Source organism: Ambystoma mexicanum, chromosome 3p (assembly GCF_040938575.1).
Source record: "Ambystoma mexicanum isolate Mex_15411 chromosome 3p, UKY_AmexF1_1, whole genome shotgun sequence".
NCBI lineage: Eukaryota > Metazoa > Chordata > Amphibia > Caudata > Ambystomatidae > Ambystoma > Ambystoma mexicanum.
In genome coordinates, this window is record NC_090925.1 from 819,960,118 (window position 1) to 819,983,607 (window position 23,490).

General features: G+C 43.3%; 1 protein-coding gene across 1 annotated transcript in view; it reads right to left on the minus strand.

The window, feature by feature from the left end:
* Positions 1-7,089: 7,089 nt before the first annotated feature.
* The window catches only part of LOC138580944 (putative DBH-like monooxygenase protein 2), a 298,284-nt gene continuing 281,883 nt past the window's right edge, over positions 7,090-23,490 (minus strand). The window contains exons 12-13 of the mRNA XM_069651882.1: positions 17,219-17,333; positions 7,090-7,443 (exon numbers count right to left, since the gene is read on the minus strand). Coding sequence (XP_069507983.1) covers positions 7,168-7,443; positions 17,219-17,333 — 391 coding nt within the window. The 3' untranslated portion in view covers positions 7,090-7,167. The remainder of the gene's footprint in view (positions 7,444-17,218; positions 17,334-23,490) is intronic.

The window sequence follows — 23,490 nt, forward strand, 5'->3', positions numbered from 1 at the left end:
AGTGTGCCATTCTTCAGGACATGTTCCTTGTACCATTTCACATGTCAGACACCAAGAACACCATTGCAGACTCCCTCGACAAGGAGCTGTGGTCCTGCCTCGAGTGGGAGCTTTGTCAGGATCAAGTGTGCTTTCTCTTCAGCAACTAGGGCCACCCGGGGTCAACCTCTTCTCAACAGTGGCGATGGGGAATATTAATGAGCATGTGAATCCATGCAAGACCCAAGCTGCAGAACAGGAGTTACAGGTAAATAACTTGTTTCTACTGCTGACTTCTCAAATCCCAATGGTCATGCCACCCTGTTGGGAGCGTGAATTCATAGGCAGGACGTAATTCTTTCTGAAAAGAGTTGCTTCTTATTGTATTAACATTGGAATTAATTTCCCCTTGACCGTTTCAAGTTTATGTTCATGGGTACATACTCCCAAAAACAAGTTAGATGCCATTTTTCATTCGTCCCAAAAGGAAACATGAATTGTAATTTGTGGATCCAAAATGATTCTCTCTGTAGGAGTCTTTTTTCACGATCACCATCTCGGGGATATTTTTTTCGAAGTCATTCAATGTTTCGAAATTTCAATTATGTTACATGGTGGTGCAGTTCCATGAAATGTCTGGAAAACTGCTGCTTTGGAATTCTTGTTCCTAATGCCTTTCTTATGCTCACCTATACATTCTTTGCGTGCCCTGAACATCTCCCTACACACACTTTTCCACAAGGGCACTTCAAGCTGTACACTGTGAATTTTGTCATGCAGGTCGCATAATGTATCAGCTGGATTTTTTCACCGGCCTGAGGGCGATGACTGATGTTTCCTGTGATTACATTATTGAAGTGCATGCAATTTAGGCAGGGAAAAGTCCCAGCTTTGGGTGATTGAAGGTAAACCTGACTGATGTATTGTCTGTTTTATATCTTCCCGTGCTGTCACAAACGGTCCTTGTCTTTTTAATGCAACGTTTGGAAATTCCTTGAAGATTTTGTGCAAGCTGGGATCAGTTTATAGATTCACCGATGGGGATTTCCGTAGTTTTATGGCTTGTTGAGTTGTAGGTCCAAAGGTGATAGGGAATACTAGTTGTGATGAACTTTGTGTATTTCCCTGTAGATGTTGCAATAAGTCAGCTCTTTAATCTGGGCTTGTTCTACCAAGCAGTGGCCAGTTGAGTTTGGTGTCAGAGGTAGAAACACATAGGGCCTGATTCATGGAAAGCTTTCCTATGGGATTGCGCCATTATAAAACACTTCCATGAATCAGGCCCATTGTTTAGCAGATCACTTCTTATACACATGTGAGGGCCTATAAAAAAGTGACAGAACTGTCTTTATAACCTGACACAAATAAACAACCTGTTCTTATTTGATATACCCAGAAGTGTCTCAGCGCAGACCCGGGGATCGAACCTGTGTTGTGCCGTGTCGTCTTGCTTCCACTGCGAGCACGTTGCTCCTCAGCTATCCTCCCGAGCCATCATTTCTCTCTCACACACGCAGTCAGATGCCCGGGCAGAATTAGAAACAGTAGCCAGTGGTGGAAGCCTACTGAAAAAAGTAGAGGAACTGTGGTCTTGGCAGGGGAGAGGGTAGGCGGAGGCCCAGTGCAACATGTGACACGTGCTGCGGCCGGGGCATTGCATTATTCTAAGTGACTAGTAACTAAGGCTCAATCTTCTGTATAGAATGTTGAATGTGGTCTAATAGGTAGAGGAATGGTAAACAGAAAAAAATAAAAGTAGTGGAACACTGCTCCCGGCCGTTCCCGCTCACTTCGATCATTGGCAGTAGCCCTTCCAGCCATGATTAGAGAGCGGGTGCGGCTGCCTGTTCCAAGACCGATGCTCTCTGATGAAAAAATGACATTATTGGGCAGGATGAAGGATCCTGGATATACCTGTTTCTCTTCCCTTGATCGTGTATACCTGGAGGCCAGCGCATGCGCAGTCATTTCTTAAAGTTTCCCTAAAGTGCTGCACGCAGAGGATGGACGCGCAGCATTATGTCCTCTGCTGTTTACTGGATTAAAAGTTAAAGTTTCGTTCAGAACATTTTCCCATTGCATGAATTAACGCTTGTGCCTTTCCCTAACATGGAGAGGAAGAGGTGAGGAGGAGGCAGCTTAGATATTTTGCATGAGCAGGGTTGAATTGGACCCACAAGAAATCCAATGGGTGCAGAGTCATGCAAGTTACCCACAGAGCTCAGCAACAAGCACTCAGCCTGCAGAGATACCTTTTTCTACCGCTGTGCTTCACAACCCGTCAGAAACGGGCAGGCATCTTAAGCCGGGGCCAACTGCCCTAAACAACGCACATGCTTTTGTGGCACGGGGGCAGGGGGCTTAGACAAGGGCTGCCTGTTCCAAACAATATTTTAACCGGAGGATGGGGGTGTCCAAGGGAAATGGGCTGTGCATTGGTAAGTGGAGGCAAGAGGGGAGCCCCAGCAGACCGCCTGCTAGGGTGCACATTTTGGAGACTGCCGTGGCCCTTGCCCAGCGTGCCCGTGCCAACATGGAGCCCTGATTGGACTCTAGTCAAGGCACTAAATCCGGAGCTTCGATAGTTCAGTGTTTGCGTGAGATGCCCATGTTTTCACTTGAGCCTGTTTCGGTGGCCAGCTAGCGTGGGGCATAGTCTTCACCCGGGTGAAGACCTCCATGCCAGGAAAGGCACCTGGCATGAATGGAGCGATATGATACGATAGGTTATTTATAATGCTCTTAATACCCAGAGGTTTCTAAGCGCGGACCCGGGGATCGAACCTGTGTTGCTCCGTGTCGTCACACGTTGTCCCTGAGCTATCTTCCCCGAGAGTGGTAGCTGACTGTTGCCATTCCTGCCAGCCCCACTGCCTCAGACTATATGCCTTACTTGATCCACCCATAAAAGACCGGCTTTATTCCCAGCCGTATACAGCTTTGGCATTACGTAGGCTTTTCTGCAACCTGTCCCAGATGGAATGGCCTGTCTATGATCCTGCTGTGGCATTAGGTGAGGAGAAGCCCTTTGTGTCCATCACTTGGGAATGCATTTTCTCTGTTTTGAGGGTGTCTGATTTTGGCCCCTATATTATGTGTTATATGTGAGTGCCGTTGCTAGGGTGTGCACAAGCGGTCGTGTCTTCTGGTACACCGTTGGCAACGGCTACCGGTCAGGGTTGTCCTCTACACCCATATAAACTGCGCAATTGGGCCCCCAGCTCTGTTTCCATGCATCCTCGCCTCTCCTTGCTTAAAGGAATGGTCACCACATGCACATGTCGTCCAGGAATCATCAGGACACCCACCCCGAACCTCATAGCAATGTATTCTAAGTGTGTTTGGTTTGGAGTATCGCTTACATTTCGATGCACTTATCACTGCGGCCATCTTGTGGTGACATGAAGTCAGATCATGTCGGCGGGTAAAGTTTGAATGCTCTGGCAGCACAAACCCAGACAAAAGTCCCTGCCGGTGACACCTGTGGCCCTGAGTGCAATGTGTAGTCTCAACGCATTTACACAACCACGTGTCACAATGGAAGGAAGTGACAGACGCTTATGCCTGCCGTACATATCAACAGCCTTTCTCTGTTTGCACTTTATCCGTATGTGTGCGTCTCTTCGTTTAGTGTTTGAAACTAGATTTCTGATTCACAAAATCACTGTCTTCATCTTGGTGAAACTACAAAATACGTGAACATGTGCTACATCAGTCAGTGCTACAAGTGTATCACATTATTCATGCTACTGATGCAGCATGTATGTTTGCAGAAATGCATGCATCAACAATAGATATCTGTTTCCACACTTTTCAACAGTGAAAGGAGGTTCCATCGGCGAATCCGCGTTTCACTCAAATTTTCTGTTAATCTGTTTTTTTACATCTGAATTTGACCAGTGTTTTGTAACTTGTTTAGCATGAAATCATTGGGTGTTACTCATTTCATCTGCATAGACCTCTGGACTGGCTGTTTTCAAAAAGCGTGGGATTACCATTGTTTCATTATCTATAATAACTTTCACCAGCACGTGTTGAAATGATACCACTTCGCTAAAACCTGTTTTATCTATACTTTTTTTTTCTCGAAAAGGTCTCGTCTATCGGACATCATCACTATTCAATTTCTTATCTACCAAGCCTCTATCAAATTTACAATGGCTGGTCTTTGCGCATTCATGTGCGCACCAGAGTACACGGGTAAACAAATAGAAGCAAGACCGGCATTACCGGAGCAAGGCAGTGTCACTGAATTGAGCAGAATGGGCCATGTCTCCACTTGGTACCAATGCCACTGTTGTGAACTGATGCCCCAATTACCTGAAATACCTCTGGTCAGAAGAATTCAACTTGCAGGACCTGTCTAGCTGAAGAAGAAGTCCTGCAATAGTGAATTACCTTGTGAAGCGATGGTCAGGCGGTGTGTTTTACCCGTTCGGTTCTCTGTAAAATTATTGCATTGATGTGTGAGCTTTGGGGCACATTTCGTCCAATAATGAGTGAGTATGGCATTACATTATTACAAATATTTGCCAAACATTGTCCTTTCACCAAGCCTACAGGTTGTATTAAAGCAATAGAACCCAAAGAGGGGGCGAGGGGGGCATTACCGGTTGAGTAATGCCTCCATGGTGAGAGTTACAAGCCCAAGCAAAGTGAGGGCTTTAATGTAGCTCTGGAGGCCTTACCTGAATGGTAATGCCCCCCTTCGAGGGTTCTATTGCTAGTCGTACCCTGGAGCATTGTAGCAGGGGACTAATTGTATGTTTACTCGAGTTGAGAAACGGAATGTAAACCATTTCTCAACTCATGCAAAAAAAGGAAAGTAAATGGCTGGCATGGCTCGTAGAAAAGGGACAATATGTAGTCCCTTCTGCCTTTCCATGGTGGATATTAAAAAGATGATAAAAAAAGAAAACACAGAAAATGGCCGCCATGGATCAAGGCTAAGTGCCTACACATAGTCCCTTCTCCCTTTCTACGATGGCCTGACAAAGAAAGAAATGGAACTCTGATGGACTCTGTGTTCTGAAATGTGGCAGGTGAGTCTTCGCCTGGCTGGTAGGGGCCCGGCTAGTGCTAATCTGATCGATCCATTGATACAATCTGATTGTCCTTTGCTGGGTACTAATATTGTATATGCATTGACACTATCAGCTGACTTCTATTTATCAAGCCACCCATCCATCCTCACCTTTAAAATGAATTTATCTGTCTTTGACAAACTTACTTTCCAATGTTTATGTATTTCTAATTCTTTTGTGGGTATCCCCGAGGCTTTTACTGCGACAATCAAATCTGATAAACTTTCATTGAAATAGTGGCATGTGCTTGCACATGTCAAATCACTGTTTTTGGAAGTTCCTTTATTTCAGTAGTGCACAATTGGTCTTTTTGGGTGAGCATTTTCATGTAATGTGGGTTCAAATAAAAAAATGGTACATCTGCAATGGTCAAAAGTGCTGGGTGAACAGTGAAGCAACTTCATAAAATGGCGCCCTCCCTCATCTTCGTATTTGTTTGAAAACTGGCGTGTGCACCATATGTGACTTTTTATGGCTATGGTGGAGGTATTGGTCATGGGCAAGTGGGAGGGGGGATTCACTGCTGCTGTTGGTGCTTTGTGGGTGCCACTTCCAGACCCTAAGTGACCTCTGTGCCCGATTTCTGTTCTGTAACGTCACAACCGCCACCACCCCCTGTTGATCAACTGCTATTTTACACATATATGCAACTGTGGCAGCAAAGGGCGATTATTAGGATGGAATTGAGGCAAGACTCTCCAAAAGCGTGAAGGCAGTAGTATAATGAAGCAGTAGCTCTATTGCGTGGTAGGTGACCTCTGACCAGGTTAGTGGTTCTGCGCAAAAGTCAAGGGCCCATAACCAGGTTGATGGTCACTTCAAAGTTTGGAGCACGATGGTGAGGGCTCTCATACTTTTAGAGCTTGTGTAGGGGGGAAAAGGGCACCCTCACCTGGGACTCATGTGACCCAGCTTGTCCATATTTCCTTGACCAGTGCCCGGTCTGTTCACACAACACATGGGAAGCTCATAATGCAGCCTTTACAGATGGCTAGAGCCTTCATTCAAAGGTAGCTGATTGGCTATATAGGTGGAAGCTATGTGAGGAACAAAGGAGATGCATATACTGCAGGCCTTTACTGTGGTTAGGACATGAACTCCACTCTTTGCCATTGTTTAAAGAGACAATGCCATGCTCTAATGTGGGTTAGATAACTGTGGCTGGATTCTGAAGTCACCACTGGACAAGGCCATTCTCGTGATTACATTCAAACTGGCAGGACCCGAGGAGTTCTCATCAGATTCAAGATAACTGCCACGCCTCTGGGCAGGGTTGCACAGATCCTGCGGCTCCGGGTGCTGTTCATGCTGCTCTGGTTGGCTGGGAGTAGGTTCATCGACCCAACCACTCAGTTATGTGGTTGTGGACTACTTCTGGCAGTCAAATGGTGGTATGATGAAGCATAAACAGGTGGCTGCTGGGTGGTGTCTTCTCCTGTCGGGAGTGGCGGCAGACCTACATGGTATGACCACAAGCATTACAGTAATGAAGCAGCTGAGGAGGTACTACAGTGATGATCAACACCAATCATCTCCTTGGAGATATGCTCTTGATTGTCAGCCATTTTCTAAGTGTTTAGATATGTAATCAAGGGAAACATGTCAATAGAATGTATTATCAAATAGCCACAAGGTCCAACAGGGAAAGTAAAAGCAAGGCAGAGCTATAGCAAAGACCAAAATGTGTGTGATCCAAAATATCTTCTTGACAAGACAGCAAACCCAACACCTTCTTACATTCTTTTTCTAAAACCAATAGCCCAAAATACTTACCCCATTTATTTGAATTCTTCGAGAGGCTTTTCAGAAGGTTTGTTCAATAAAAAGAATACTGCTAGCACAACAGAAATACAACCCTAAGAGTCTTGTCATTATCAATGGGCAAACAAATAAATAAATAAAAACCCCTGCGGCAAATTCATATCACAGAGTGACATTTGTTGATTTCTCATGAGATGTCCCACTTTACCTAATGTCTGTGTCTCACCCAGGTCTAGAAATACGATGGAACCGAAGACAACAGGGCCAGAGTCATCACTTTATTTTACAATCAAAGTTGTGCTACCTTTTTCTCTAAATGTTGGTTATTTTATTCATATATGCTCTATACAAAGAAAACCTCAAGTGTGTTGAAGCCCAGGATCTCGGTGAGGAGTGTAGCTTGGAAGGACATCAACAGTAGTGGGACGAACCATGCTGTGGAGACCTGTGTGGTTCCACAGTTCATATATGGCTGGTGGACCCCTGGTAGGCCGTGGTCAGGGGAGTGGTGATCTGGCATGACTTGGCCGGGCTGGTTGCTGTCAGGCATACCATTGCAGGGGACGCTAGTTGGCTGTGTGATGTTGGGTATATGTCCAGCGCCAGCATAATGAAATCCCTAAATATAGAACAGAAAGACAAAATCATTATACAGTAGACCTGTTGCAAATACAGAAAAATACCTGCATTAAAAATAAATTAAGTTAGGAGTATATCACAATTTCCACCACTTGGTAGCAGAGAGCTCCATGATTGATGGCATGACCAACATTCTGAGGGCAGTGTGGGCAAAGAGGAATAGCAATCCTTGAATATGTCACAAACACCACCACTGCACAAGCAGTCAGAGGCTTTCTGCTCTTTACACATGCTCACCTTTCTTGAGGCAGCATATAAGGAGAGCACCATTTACTGGGATTTGGGAGGCCTCCTCCTAGTTAAATGACTGCCCACATCATAATGGCAGAAACTTGGACCTTCAGATTTGAACCCCACATACTTGCAAAGTTTGGGCAGCAGCAGGTTAACTGCTGTGTCATGGAACAAAAAGTAAAGTAGTCTTGTATGGTGCCGTTATGCCAAAATGGTGGCCCTGCTGTGCATGGACCGATAAGAAAAGAGGGAGGATGGGTTTGGTAGTGGGATAAAGCGAGTTGCAGATGACGACCTGGGATGTTGATGGGTGCTAGCAGGAAGTACCCGGCTCTTAAGTGCTGGTATGGTTATAACATATTGATTATTAATATGATACACAGCACCTGAAGAAGGCCTAATGAGGGTCGAAACACGTGTTGGATTTCCAATAAAGCACTGAGTGTCTAATTAGAAGTACTGGTGTTGTGATTATCTGATCAAACAGAACTGTATTGATAGAATAAAGTAGCGAGTTGGGGCACAGGGGGCCAGTTTTTGAACAATACATGCGTTTTTCTGTAAGACTTTGGTTTTGAGTCTCATGCCGCTAGAGCCTCTGCTTGCCCACCCGTGTACATCAAACTAAAGATGTGCCTTTTGAAATGATTAACATACACAGTTAGGCTTGGTAGTTAGCTCAACCAGGTCTCAACCCCATCCATTTTCAATGGTTATAGGTATGTTGATGAAACGTGGGTGCGTGTTAATCTGTTTCGAGAGCCCAAGATCTAGAGCATTACAGTGCTGAAAGATTGGGTTAGCCGTGGATGTGGGGATCTGTAAGAGAGCCAAAGAAGTGAGCTTTGCCATAGCTCCTTCAATGTTGCTGTTGTAACTGGTGGGCTTGAAGTCACAGTGTGTGGAGGACTTGTGTGCAGAATAAGATTGTATGAGATTGAAGAAATTAGTCCGTAAATCAAGTAGAAAAAGGGGTGTAGACAAACGAAGAGTACATAAATACATTCCAAATGTCACAAGGGCATTTTGATATAGTTGCCCAGGTCTGGGGTTTGCAACTTTGGACTACAACTCCGATCAGCCCTGGCCAGCATAGCAAACGGTCAGAATTCATGAGAGTCATATGGTATAGTCCAAAACATCATGATAACCGCAGGATGCGCTGTGGAAGCTTTAGGCATTCGGGGGTGACCCCCGCCCTCCACCCCTACAGTATTGTTGACATTGTGCCTAGACCAAGCTTATATCTGACCGAATCCCTATCATTTCAGAATTCAACCCATGCAGCGCTCCGATGTCGAAATTGAAAGTATTGACCTAGCAGTAGGTCAGGACCTTTCAAGGCTAGGTTTGGCCCATTCAAGCGCTGGGCAATCTGGGATCAATGCCTCCACAGTTATTATGGCTTAATATAGCTGTAGTAATTATTAATCTAGTATGGGGTGCAGGTTTTTGGGGAAATTAAGGTTTTCTATTTTTCCTCTTTTTTCTCTTCGCTTTTTAGGTCTTTTATCTTTTTTCTCTTTTGATTTATTGTTTTTAGGCTTGTCTTGTGTTGCGTTGAAATGTTTTGTAAGTTAATTGTATTTTTAATGTGGCAAATATGTAAAATGTTGATTTTTTAATATTTTGTAAAGATCTATTTTATCCAAACAAATAAAAATTTAAAATAAATTAAAAAAAGAAAGTATTGCTACATGGCTCAGTTAAAAAATGTCTGTTAGCTCGGGAGGAAAGCTCAGCAGCAACATGCTCGCCTTGGAAGCAAGACGACACATAGCACCACAGGTTCGATCCCCGGGTCCGCGCTTAGAAACCTCTGAGTATTAAACGTGTTATAAATAAGTTATCATATCATATATTTTGTCACTAACAATGAATCCGCTCAAGCAAGGGACCAATTCAAATATGGGACATCTATCTTTTGTAATATACTTAATTGTATATTGCAATTAATTCAAATTAAAAGATGCACTTTTACCATAAAGTTCCTTTTGAGATCAGGCATTAATAATAGCGGCAGCCCTTCCTTTGTCACTGCTCTGCTGCTATCACCGCTTAGTCATGAAGCTGTTTGGGTGTCAGTTGCTTACTATTTTCTGTTGAGAGTATTTTTACTCTCTATTGATTTGTTTGCCTTTTTGTAAGGAGTAATAGTGGCTGGTCGGCTGCTTATCTGTGGGGAATGTGACAGGGGAAAGATGAGGGGTGGGACAGTCATGAAACCGGTGGATTAGGTGAGATACATGTTGGGAATTCAGCGAACATCAGGCAGTGGGTGGACATCCATTCATAGATGAAAGGAAGACTGAGATATGAGTTTGGGGTGATTGTGAGAGGGAAGGCAATACCATGAAGATGTGGGTGCCAGTAGCAAAAGGCCATACTCAAATTAAAAGAAGGTACCAATACTCCTTAAGAACACATTAAAGGGATAAAGGCAAAGGGGCTGAGGACTGAACCTTGTGGGCCTCCAGGGGGAAGGGGTTGGTAGTCAGCTAGTTGTCACGAGAAGGCTGTAAAAGCACATCCTCTAAATGGGAGGGAAACCCAGTGATTGCTGTTGTGTGTTCAGGAGTGCACCTTAGTGATTGCAATGGGAGGACAACATTGGTGTAGTTTAGGTTAAGAACTTTTGTTGCAATCAACATTTGTGAGTTGTGGCAGGTGTTTTAAGTAAGATAGTGGGTGAAACAACTGACCACTATCTATCGGTCCGAGAGATTCAGACAGGAAAGGGAAGAGACGACTGGCCGTGGCAGATCCAGGTGCATTTGCAGAGGGGATCTGGGGCTCTAGGGTCCCCTGCAACATTCCCTGGTGGTCCCCCTGGCAATCCACAGGTTTTACTTTTGTTTAAAAAAAACAGGCTTTATTTTAGCAATACAAATAAAATGCACGCAACGGTGAGTATGTCTCAGGGCTGTTGTTCCCCTGGATTGCTTAGCAACCAAACTGAAATCGACGCGTAGGACAGCGAGCACCCCATATGGTCTAATCCTTCTGGGGCACCGCCTGTTCCTGAATCTGCTGCCCACCCAAAGAGAAGCAGCGGGTGAACGTATAATGGCAAGTTAAAGAAAGTGTTGTATGCATGCATGTTTTAATGTAATATTTATTTTATTTATTGGACATTTGTATGGCGCCTATACATTTTTTTCCAGGCGCCACAAGACAAGAAGGTGGGGGGGATGGGATATCATAACAAAACAGCAACATGAACAAAAAAACGGTTATATTGGCCTTGTGACAATTCCACCGTGCAAGTGCATGACAATGTGATAAGTGCAAGTGGGGGTTGGGGATAGAGAGAGAAGTACAAGAGTGGGGTACAAAGACGGGAGGGGGCGGGCAATTGCTGTTCAGGCTAAGGTGGCAAGTGTCAGGGAAAAAGGGGGGAGGGGAGGAAGAGTGCAGTGGACAGGTGGATTGGGTTGGGATAGTCCGGGAAAGGGAGCCCGGGGGCAAGTGCTGGCAAAGGATGCTGGGAGGGACTGGTGGGGGGGTGGTCTGGTCCCTGTATGACTCTGAAGGGACTCGGCCCCAGTCACAGCGGCAGGTGGAGAGTTTAGCAGGGGAGGGGAAGAGGTAAGGAAGAGGAGAAAAGGAAGGTCTTGAGAAGTGTCCGCAACGTAAGAAGATCCGGCTCTAGTCTAAGGGGTGGAGGGAGGCTGTTCCAGAGGGAGGAACCAGCCAAGGAGAGGGATCTACCTCCCACTCTCTTCTTGGAGAAACGTTTGACCTGCAGAGAATTGGAGCCAGAAGACCGAAGGATTCTGGCCTGGGTGGTATTTCAGGAGAGAAAGCTGAATGTAGAGAGGTCCCAGGCCCCGGACAGCCTTGTGGATGATGCATGGGGTTTTGAATGTTATCCTTGCAGTCGCCGGGAGCCAGTGAAGAGATTTTAGGGCAGGAGAGATGCAGTCCCTGGGCTTCAGGCCAAGGATAAGTCTTGCAGTCCTATTCTGGATTAGTTGAAAGGGGCAAAGGGAGAAAAGAGGAAGGTTGATGAAGAGGCTGTGCATGCTTTTGTTCTATGTTGGTGTCAGGGAGTGAGTGAGTGTGAGTGTTTGTACAATTGTTTGGAGGGGTTCAGGGATTGCATCATGAAAATGATGTGCACTTCCACTGCCAGTTGTCACAGATGGCCTTAATAAATTGCACAGGCTCCTAGAAAATTGAAGGATTTTGTTGTTGTTATTTTGGATGTTCAACAACAGCTTTGGGTGAGAATGTGTAGATTAATGCGAAGGGGACGTGTGCTCAATGTAACACACTGGGAAAAGGAGAGGCGCTTGCTAAGGGCCGTCCCCCTCTCTCTAGTTTAGTGCAGGATGTTCCCATTTTAGCCCAGGCATCCCTCAACCCCAGGATTATCTCGAGTGATTGCTAACCCCTAGTGTCTAAAATCTGTCTATCTTTGTCATGATGTCTTCAAGCGATACCTTATCTGGCTAAGCTCCATTGAAAACAATCTAGGTCGTCCCTGTTCTTAGATCCCCAACAGTTGGTAAAATGTAAGAGATTGTGCCTTCCAGACACTCCGGGCCTACCGGGACTTGTCCTTCCACACTCAGACCTTCCACTCCCTTTCTCCCTTTGTTTCTCTATCTCTCGCCCTTATCTCCTCCAACTCTCCTCCCTCCTTCTACATCCACCCCCTCTCCTCATACTCCCTGACACTTCCTTCTCTATCCCTCTGATGTTCCTCTCTCTCTTTCTGCTGCTTAACTCCACCCGATCACACTCACCACTACTCTACTCTCTCCATACTGCTACTACTCTCCCCTCTGCACACTATTACTCTCTCCACACTACTGTCTTTCATACTACTCTCTCATCTCTATACTACTACTGTCCCCATGCCACTCACCAGACCCTTCACCTTACCTCTCACTATGCCCTTCTTCTCAGTCCTCACTCAGAGATATAGTGCCCTGCTCACTCTCCCACTACACTCACTCTCACTATTCTCACCCCCCACTTCTCTCCTGCTCCTTTCTGCCAGCACCCTGATCCTACACCCTCTACTATTCTTTCCCTCTCCCAACACCCAATCCTCTCATTCTACCTACTACCCTCAATGCCCTACTCCTATCTCCCACTCTTCCTTCACAACTACTCTCACCATGTGAGCACAAATTCTCATTCACTCGTGTTTCTCTCAGAAATGCTTCACTTTCACAAACGGGTACCACTCTCCCTCACAAACACCCCCCTTGCATTCTGCCTGAGTAATCTGCCTCCATGCTCCTATGCAGTGTCCTTACTATGTCTGGCCTCCTCGACCGCACTCAAACAACCTACACTCTATCATCCTGTCTTCATTTATACTGTGATTCTGCTGGTTCTGTCCCCTACATATCCTTCCACTGGTTGCAGAGCTCACCTTACTCTATGAGAAAACCTGTGCCTGACTTTTCCCCAGGGACTGTTTTACAAAGGTTCTAGGCTTTAAAAAACTCTCTAAGCCCCTCCCACCTTTCCAGCAAAGTTTTTGTAGCAGTCTAAAATGGCTGCTCTGCCGTTTCTCTGGCATGCTGTGAGTTGGAAAGTTCCTGTCACGGCTCGCTTCCTGTGGCACCGATGGAAGGCCTTCCCATCGCAGAGGCTGGTGTGGTACCCTTCCGCTAGGCATGACCTTGCTGCAAACTTTTTTTCAATGGGCCGATGCGGCGGTCTAGTTCAATGACGGCGAAGGCCAGCTTACCAGTGTCTTTGGACCACCTGAAACAGAAAAGCACTGCGTTGCAATGCTGGTGAGTTCCTTGCCTGGCTAAGAAGCTGTTGTTCTTCCTTGACATGGTTCCTGGCCCTCTAGCTTCCCTCTGTTGTGCTTGCCTTCTTCCTTCAGTTTCGCTCAGATCATGCTGCTTGTTCGTCCTACCTGCTACTCCTCTGTTTTCCTTTGTTCTCCTGCTTGTTTCGCTTCCACCCTTGTTGCAAATCCTGGGAATCTTTGCTTGCCTTACCATGGTTCTGCCTCTGCGGCGGTGTTCCTTTTCTGTTGTCCTCGACTGGTTACAAGGGTTTTCAACACCTCAGAGTTTTTCCCCCTTTGGGGGTTTGTTCCCTGCATTTGGGATGATTCCCCAGTAGTTACATGGTTTTCCTTGATTATACACTTTAAGGGGTGACACAGTGGATACTGCCAGGGATCAGCCTTACCTCTACATTTCTCGCTCAACACAGAAGTACGGTAAGGTCACCCTTTTATTTGTTTTCTGCTTCCACAATGAGTTGTTTGCTTTTCTGGGGTGCTGGACAACATCTGGTTGTGGTGTCAGTTCAAAGTCTGTAATAGTTGCAGTGTTTTGGGTTTTCTGCTCATTTTGTTCTGATCTGGGTTTTCCTTGTTGCACCCAGGTGCCTTCTGGGAGTTGTGATCCTGAAAAAAGAGGAAGAAGAACAATGGCCAGAAAAAGTTCTGGAAGGCATTTTGCAAAAGAGGGGGCACCATTAATAATAGGCATGGCATATGATGGGTTTTCAGAGACTGGGGTTCCCCCATCTCACCCTTCACCCTGTCACATACCTCCACCCTTGCTCCAATTCCCCATTCCACTCTCCACCATCTGACTACCTTTTCCCAGATACTGTTTGATATTTCCTCTCATCCCTGATTTTTCTGCTCTCAACTACCCTGTAGATCTTGACCTGGAGGTCTTTTGGGACAAGGATAAGAAATATGCCCCCTTTCTCCAAGGACATAGCATCTGATTGCTTGGTTCACCAACAGGGTTATGATTGATGTTTTATGGCCTTGATAATGGTGGCACAAGCATCCCATCCATTCCCTGAACCTGGAGAACCTACTGCTCAGCACCAGATCCCCTGAAAGGTTCCAGATTATGAGGATTTGGGTGTTCCAAATTGTATCCCCACTTGGATTGGAAGTGTCTCCATTTTGTACATCATCCAATCCCAGTGGACACATGTGGCCCCGGGGTACCCATTCCAGGTGCTGTGTGGAGATAACAAGTATGGGTGTAAGGTGTTGTAAGTACTGCTCGAGTTTAACAGGGCTCAGCCTGTCTCCCGATGGATCTTGACTGGGGCTCAGGAAAGTATCTTCCAGTAGATTAGCCCCGGGCGAATAGTTATAAGTGGTAGGAGTGTCATTTGATAGTTCTTCTCCTGCCACTATCCTGTAGCATTGTCTTAACTACAGGGGCAAGGTCTGACTCCTGGTACTTTTTTCAGAAAATGTTATAAAGGATGAGGACAGCTACTTAATAAAAACTCTACCTCCTCGCACTCATCAGTTTACGCATGTGTATTATTTTCCTCCTGCATGTACACCTACCCTAGGGCATGCTTAAATAACGCCTCCTAAGGGTAGCCATCACACTACGTTGATTTGCAACAAAATTGGTTGCAAATAGCTTTGACTTCAACAGCCAGGACACCCCCTCTTTGTATACATTCCTGGTACCTGGGGAGCAGACTTAGATTTTCAATGGGCTTCCTCTTCCCACAGGCAAGGCACAGCATTTCCTCTGCCTTGTCTTCGCCTTTCTCTGGGGGAACTGCATCTTCTTCTTTGGGCCACTGCTGTAAGAGGAGTGCTCTACGTTGTATTATGTCCTCCTGGAAGGGACCTTCTTGCACCTTGGACAGATTCCCCTCTATGTGTTTCTCCTTTAGTGCTGTTTCCCTGCGGTTATTGGGTCTTTTTGGGTCTCAAATGGATCTTTATTTTGTATTTTATTTATTGGTTATTTATTATGCGCCTATACCGCAAATGGCGTTTAAAGGAGCATCAGGCAAGGGAGGGGGAACAGGGAAGGAAAAGCGATATCAAAACACGATCCTACTAGGCCGTGAGACATTCGGAACGCGCCAGTGCTGTTACATGAAATGAAGGGGAGAGGGAGAAAAGGGGCAGAGGCGAGTGCAGGTCAGAGAGGTACAGGGGTGCAGAAACAAAACAAGAACAGAAACAAAAAAGCGATTGTACTAGGCCATGAGACAATTTGGAACGTGCAAGTGCTGTAACAAACTCTGACCGTCCACAGCGTGTGAAGCAGCTGCTGTGGTCCCCCAGCCTGCCACCTTCCACCTGGCCCATTCACTGCTTGAACCCTGGACACAGCGTTAAAATGGCTGCAGCCATCTTCACTATCTTGGATGGCCCTGCACTTGCTACCTCCATCGGTCGATATGATTGGGCAATCAGCCCTACAACTAAGAAGCAAGCATTCTGCCGGCAGGCGGAATCGGCCTCTGCTAAAGGCCGGTGTTTAAGGCCGCAAGTCCCAATCTCTGCTGGTCTCCGCCGGGCAAGCCGGATCCCCTGCTCGAGGCATACACAAACCTTCTATATATTCACAAGGTAAGCTTGGTCCCCTCCGTTTTGGTTGCACCCCGGCTAACCTTTGTTTCGAAGCACCATCTCACATTGTAAATGCTCTCTATTTATGCTCACCCCCACCCAACTGGCGAACATACTATATTTCACAGCCCCCCCCCCCCCGTCTCCGCCGAGCCTAGCAATGCTATGCTCTATCCACAAACGTTCCGCGCCGCCATAAAGTTGACTTTGCAGCTACAAGAAGAAAAAACCTTTATACTCCGAACCTTTCTGAATTTACCCACGCAGTTGTAGCCCCCAGTCATGATGGGTGCGGCACTCCTTGGACGCGATGCTTTCTTGACCTACCTCACTGTGAACGTCTCATATATGACTCCTTAACTACGAGAGCACCTGACAACGCCTGCTGGAGGTGTCACGTAATACCAACTGCTGCAACAGTACATCCCTGACAGGAGTTTTTTTTTTTGTTCCTCTCATTGATTGGTCAACTTTGATCCTATGACTTAAGCTGCCCATGCTGCTTTTACAATGTACCTGTAGAACCCCTGCAAACCACAATACATTGCTTAAACTCCCTTTAAATGCTGGGCCCCTCACCCTAAATCAGGTGATATGATATGATAGATTATTTAGAATGCGCTTAATACCCAGAGGTTTCTAAGTGCGGACCCGGGAATTGAACCTGTGGTGCTTTGTGTCGTCTGGCTTCTAAGGCGAGCACGTTGAGCTTTCTCCCGAGCCGCGAAATTTTAATGCGAGAGGAGGGTTAGTGGCTTTGGCCTAGCAGCCTTGTAGCTGAAAGTCTCAGCTGCAACACATCCTTTCTGGGGCAGGTTCATTTTGTCCCCCATGCCAATCTAATTAAGGAGCTGGCAGTGGTTATGGCAATAAGGCAGAAGAAGGCAGAGTAAGCAAGAAGGCAGACTGAGGGACCCCCATTCTCTTCCCCACATGCATTGTTTATTGAGCATCACTTAACTCTATAATGGTTTTCAACAACACACGTCTGTAGGTCATCTATTTACCTGTGTCTCAGTGCACAAGTATCTGTACTCCTGAAAAGGACTAGAGATCCAACGTGGAGTGAACCAATCCATGTGAAAGATTTGCACATAATTCTTTGCACTGTGGGAAGAATGATCAAAAAGACAAAAGACCCCATTCTGTTCTCTTCCCAAACTTCCATGCCACACAAATAGCCTACCGTCTGGCTCGCCAGGTAAATGAACTGCATGGCGTCCCGGGACATTTCCTCCAAAATCTGAGTGCTTTCGGCGTCCCACTGAAAAGTCCTGATCTTCTCAGCAGCATCCCCAAAACTGTAGAAGGGATGAGAACATGTCAAATGAAAACCTGCCCCTAGTGGCAGGAATTGGGATTGATAGGGGGATGAGAACATGAAGTTTGCCAATTCACACAGATGTATTCATCTCCCATTGGTGTATGTAGAAAAGATGCATTTGTTGTGGTAAAACTTGTATTCGAAAGTATACACAATTATGAAAACAATTTGATAAAATATGAATTCTAATACGGTATTATACTTAGTTTACATATAAATACTAAAAAAGATAATGAGAAATGTATAAAATGGATAAAACGAGTGTTAACAATCACATCAAGGAAACGCCATAATCCCGAAATAAACATTCCCTTATCTGGCATATTAGCCACTCAAACTATGACGTAGTTTCCCTAATTCATTTGTAACATGAATTACAATGTGAGCCTTGGTTAAAAACATCATAGCCCCAGGGTAGTGGGGGGAGGAGGGGAATGCAAGGGGGAGAGATACTTGCAGCCCCACATCTAGACTCTCTATTGTCGAACCTATTGCCCCCCTTAAAGTGTAGCTTAATTTCCCTTGTTCAATTGTATCCTGAATTTACGCTTTAGGCCTTAGTGCCCAAGCACAATGAATACATTTGGCTACTCTGTGTACAGTGTATGCGCTGTCTGTTCATCTACAAAGTTCCAGGACATCAGAGGTAGTACGTAATCCTGCAAATATCAGAAGGGGTTTAGGATAAAGCGCTCTCAAATACCTTGTCTGAGGGCAGAAAAACAAAAATGTTTTCTTGTCTCCTGCAGAGGGGACATTTACCAAAAGGATCCTTCCCCCATGGCCTTGTAAAGTCAGCCATCTTAAGTCTGCCCAGTCTGAAATGTATAAATAAGGCTCGAGCAAATGGTGGATTAGCATAATCGAGATATTTCTCAAAACCAAATGCATGTTTGGTACCTAAATAGCTGGGAGCCAACTTCAGGTTACGGCACGCATCCAACATATTCTTCCTATAATAAGCCAGATATGATTTACTTTTAATTCTAATGGACATGGCTTTCTTAATCTGTGTAGGGCACAGCCAGAAATCCTGCTCGTTCAAGTCACAAAGGCCTTTTTCACGTAAACAACCCAGGCCAAATTGGTGCCCACCTTTAGACTCATCACTGGATCAACTCATTCCTAAAAGCTACAAGTTCAGGGGTATACCATAATCATAGCCAATATACAATTGGATGAATTGAGGCCATGATCTCAACTGGGCACAAGTTTTTATATAAGTGAATTAAGCCATTGGGCGTACTACATGATAAGGAGAGAAGGTTCTTTAAGAACTTGTTTTCTACAAGAGACAGACTCTTGGTATTCTACGTATCCCCAGAGTTCAGCCCCATAGAGGTGAGAAGTAGTGGCCTATTTCATATACAGGTCCAAGACTGGCCTTATTGCCCCCCTCCTGTGTCTACTGAAGAATGTACAGGTCCCCCTACTATATTTTTCCAGTCTAACACAGGCCTTTTCCAAATGACATCCCCAAAAACCGATCTCATGGAACTTGATTCCGGGGTAGTTATACAACTTTACTTGCTCTAAGGTGTTGTCCTCGAAACCTTGGTGTCCATTTTCTGAGGTTTTCCAAACTTGGACTTGAAGACCAGGGTCTTAGTCTTGTCAGTGTCTAAGCTAAACCTTAATTCCCCACACTTCTTCGTGAACAACGCCAAGGATGACCTCAACCCTTGGGGGGAGGTAGATACAATTACAGTGTTGTCTGCGAAGAAGAGAGTGGGTTAATTATAGGCCTAGTTTAGGGGGGTCTTTGCCTTCCGAAAGCAAAGTTTTAATGACCTTCTCTATGCATTTGCAGAAAAGCAAGGGGCCCAAGATGCATCCTGTCTTACTCCTTTAGTCTTGTCAAATTGTGCAGTAACCTTTCTGCCTAGCCAAAAATTGGCAACCACTTTATCATACCTGTACAATGATTGTATAGTTGAGATTAGACAATGTGGCATCCTTATTTTACCTTACACATCCTAAAGGAGGTTGTGAGGAACACAGTTCACAAAGGTAGCATATAATTTCATTTTCCTTAGGACAGTATATTTTTGGATAAGGAGAAAGAGATGGAAGCTTTGGTCTATGGTGCCCTTACCGCTGTGGAAGCTTGCCTGGAGTGTACTAAGTATTTCATTCTTAATGACTTATGACTGGATGTGTTTGAGGACCACGTTGGCAAAAACTATGCCTGAGCGATCTAAAAGCTATATTGGGCGGTTATTAGCAGGTTCTTATTTCCGTCCTTTTTTAAAGATAGGCACAGTTTCTGCCATTTGACAATATTCGGGCACAGTGTTCATATTGGCACAGGCAGTGTAAAGATTCCAAATTGATGGTTCATCTTTAAAGATGTCAATTGGTACCTTATCGGGTCCCGCCGCCTTGATTGCATTCTGCAATTTGATGACAATAGTGACAGCTTCAATACGGAATGATAGCCCTCTCTCTGCTACCAGGGGCATCGTGTACGTTTCCTCTGAAGCTTCAGAGTCCCACAGTTTGGAAAAGTGGTTCTCCCAAGCCTCTACAGTTACACTGCACTGCACTGCATATCAATGTCACCTCTAATCTCTGTGCTTGGCACAAGTTTCAAGAAGTAACACAAAACACACTGTGAAGAGCAGATGCGATGCACTCCCATGTGGACTTAAGATAAGTCTCTTTTTCTCTTTAGTAATTTGTGCGCAATGAATTCTTGTCTACAGACGGTCCCAGAACTATACTGGCCATCAGGGCCTGTTTGGCTAGGGTACACTCCTGTTCATACCACTCCACCTGGGCAAATGCTTGCTTTTTGACCAAGGATCTTGAGTGCGTAACAAGAAGAAAGATTCCTTCAGATTCCTTCCCAAAGTCTTGGAAACCATCGCCCAGTGCTATTGCAACACATTTTCTCAATATGAGGAAAGACCACCTCATAAAGGACAGGTTTCAAATCACAATGAATTCATTTACCCATTGAATTTACCTAAGTGCATGACCAGTTATAGCTAGGGCCTGGTTGGTAGAATAGTGTTCTTGGGTCAGAGGAGATGCTAACACTGATGTAAGAGCAAATGATAGTGGCCTATGATCACTATCATGTTTATTTTAAATGTCAAATTCAGTTATTTCCTTTTAAAGCCCTGGCAGAAACAAACATACAGTTAATTAGGGAGGAACCCCTGGGTCCAAAATATGTATTGCCAGCAGGGTGGTCACTCATAAAACACCCATTGCATGCTCTTAATTCCAACTCATGTAGGATGTGTATAGTATCTATTGCTAATTTATGGGCTTTCTTTGGGCAGCAATTATGAGTGGTATGTCCACGCTTCGTCTTGGTCATCCCACATCCCCTCAAACTCTACCAATGGTGCCAGTTGCATGTTGAAATCCCCTGCAGCAACTACTGTGGTATTATACACATTAGAACCTTCCCAAGTCAAAACCTGCTCCTGAATTTCTACGATGACGAGCTAGAATCCGTTCTGTTGTAAACATTAAATAATAACATACATTGGCCACCCTTGGTGGAGACTATCAGATGTTGGAGACCTGGGGAATTTGGCGTACAGAGTACTAACCTCCAGTACAGAGCTGGATCAATCCAAGTTAGTAGCCCACCACTTGGGCTTTTGTAAAATCATTTTTAAAATCTGTGATTTAAGGTTTTGTAAGTGTTTGCAAAATATTTTATATGTAAATGTACTATTTCTTTTTTTTATAAATTATGTGTTATAATGTATTTCATTGAAATATATGCATGTTTATTGTAATTGTGGTTTTTTACATACTTGTGTAAAATTAAAATGATTTGTTTTTGTAAAAATGTAAATACAATTTTTGTGACAGCCTGAACATCTGCCCTTAAAGCCGTCCCTTACCGCCAATGTTTATAAGAACCTTTGAAAGAGAGTCAAATAAAAAAGACCAAATTTTAAATTTGAAAAATTCCAATTAGATTGTATTTATGTATAATAGTTTTTTTGAAAAATACCAATTATAGGTTCTCCGAGCTGTAATATGAATACTTGTATGTACTTGATCAATGTCTTCTCAGTATCAATATGAAAATCACCAGAAATTGAGGAAGCATGTACAAGTCTACATTTTATTAATACTGAAATACCATATGTTTTAAACTTTTATTTTGTTTTACCGATGTAGGTAGTTTTCATTGTTTTAATTAGTAAAAACTATTTTCAGTGTTAGTATGTTTTGTACAGCATTAAACAAAATGAAAAATTATATTATGTGTTGTAATATTAAAGGATTTCTTTTTTTAAATTGGTATGAAGTGTATTTGTGTTTGTAGATTTGTTTTAATGTTTACACGTATATATAGATTGTGTATTACATTTTAATTTTATAAATTAATTTTTTTACTTATGTATTATAAGTAATTATAATAAAGAAGTAGATATGTTGGATTTAGATTTGTATTGAAATTTATTATTTTGTTTTGGTGTATTATTTGTTTACTATAATTGAATGTTTTATATTTAGTAAATGGGAGCATGTACAAAACATACTGAGTGGTATTTTATGATTAGATATTATTGAAATATTTAATATATCTTAATGTATAAAGTTTTTATTTTATAACAAAAGATTATTTTAATTATGTATTAATGTAACTCATTATGTAAAACATACACATATGTTGTTTAAGAGATTTAAAAAAATATTAGGGAAATTATATTTATTTAAAAAAATATATAATTTATTTTACTTTGGAAATATACTGTTTTATTGTAATACATGTATTTTTAAAAAGCAACAACCCACATTTATGAATACACAACAAAATACAAATGTACAATTTAAAATAATAATTTTTATATGTGTACTATAATGTTAAAAAAACACCAGTTTTTACTAAATATTTACTTTTTAAAAGTATGTCTTAATTGATGATACTTTAAGTTTTGCAGACGAGTAGCAGCATTTGTCTTTGTTTCTGCAATTATTGTTTCATATTTTAAGCAGCCTAAAAAAGAATAAGCATAGTCTGGATCAATACTTGTTACATTTGGAGGTGACACAGAATCACCAATTTATGTCCTTTTTCTACAGTTACCGTTTCCATGTTTTCTTTTAGTATTTTGTTTTTTAGTTTGACTAACTACAGTGCAACTGCTTTTTTATTGAAGTTTGTTTGGTTGTTTTATTTATATAAGCATTTTTTCAAATGTATCTGCTCATGTTTCTTTTGCATATGTGCTAACATTGCTGAATTTCCTCAATGATTTTTTAAGGGTTACCCTTTTAATTTTGCTCTGCAGATGGTGCAAATTAATTGAGTAACATTTCACACATCATCTGATTCAGGGTCATCCCAAATCCAAGATCTTAATTTGCCAAATGTAATTGTTCCAGGGGTCGCTATATTGTTTTATGTTATTTTTTGGTTTTGCTTGTAAAGTATTAGTAATTGGTAAATAATGTTCTTTTTTGGGCCATGCTAGCTTTACTTGTTAAAATACTAATACTTGAAATTTAATAAGTTTCAAGTGGTTATTTTGCTGATGTTATAGAAAATGGCATTTGCACATCAGTTGCTTTATTTTGCAGTCTATACGAATGTTTAGATGTAGTCAACAGGCTATCATGTATTTTTTTGGGCTGAATAAAAGTGCATTGCACCATTGAAATGATACTACTAGTAGTAACTAATACATTTCCTTTGCAGCTTCTATAATAACATTTTCTACTTTTGAAATAGAACTAATAGGAGTAATGGGAAATGCATTTGTGCTATTTCTTTTAAATGTGTCAACTTTAAACTGTTAGAATAGTAGTATTTTAAATATCAGGTGATGTATGTTTTGTTTTATTTGGTCTAACCAGTGCTCCAGATAAGATTTTGAGGTGGGAGTATTTTACTCCCGATTTTTAAACTTTGAGAGTAAGGGCCTAATTTATTGAACGTTTAGTGCAGTGAAAAGTGACTTTGCACATTGCAATGTCAACAAAAACCCCTTTTCACAGAGTGATGCAAAGTGTATTTTTGCAGAGCAAAGTCACTGTGCACTGCAAAAGTACTATTTGCACTGCCCGTTAGTGCAAAGAGGACTTTTGCAGTGCAAAGTGACTTTGCTCCACCAAAATGCACTTTACACCACTCTCTGAATTGAGGTGTTTGTTGGCAG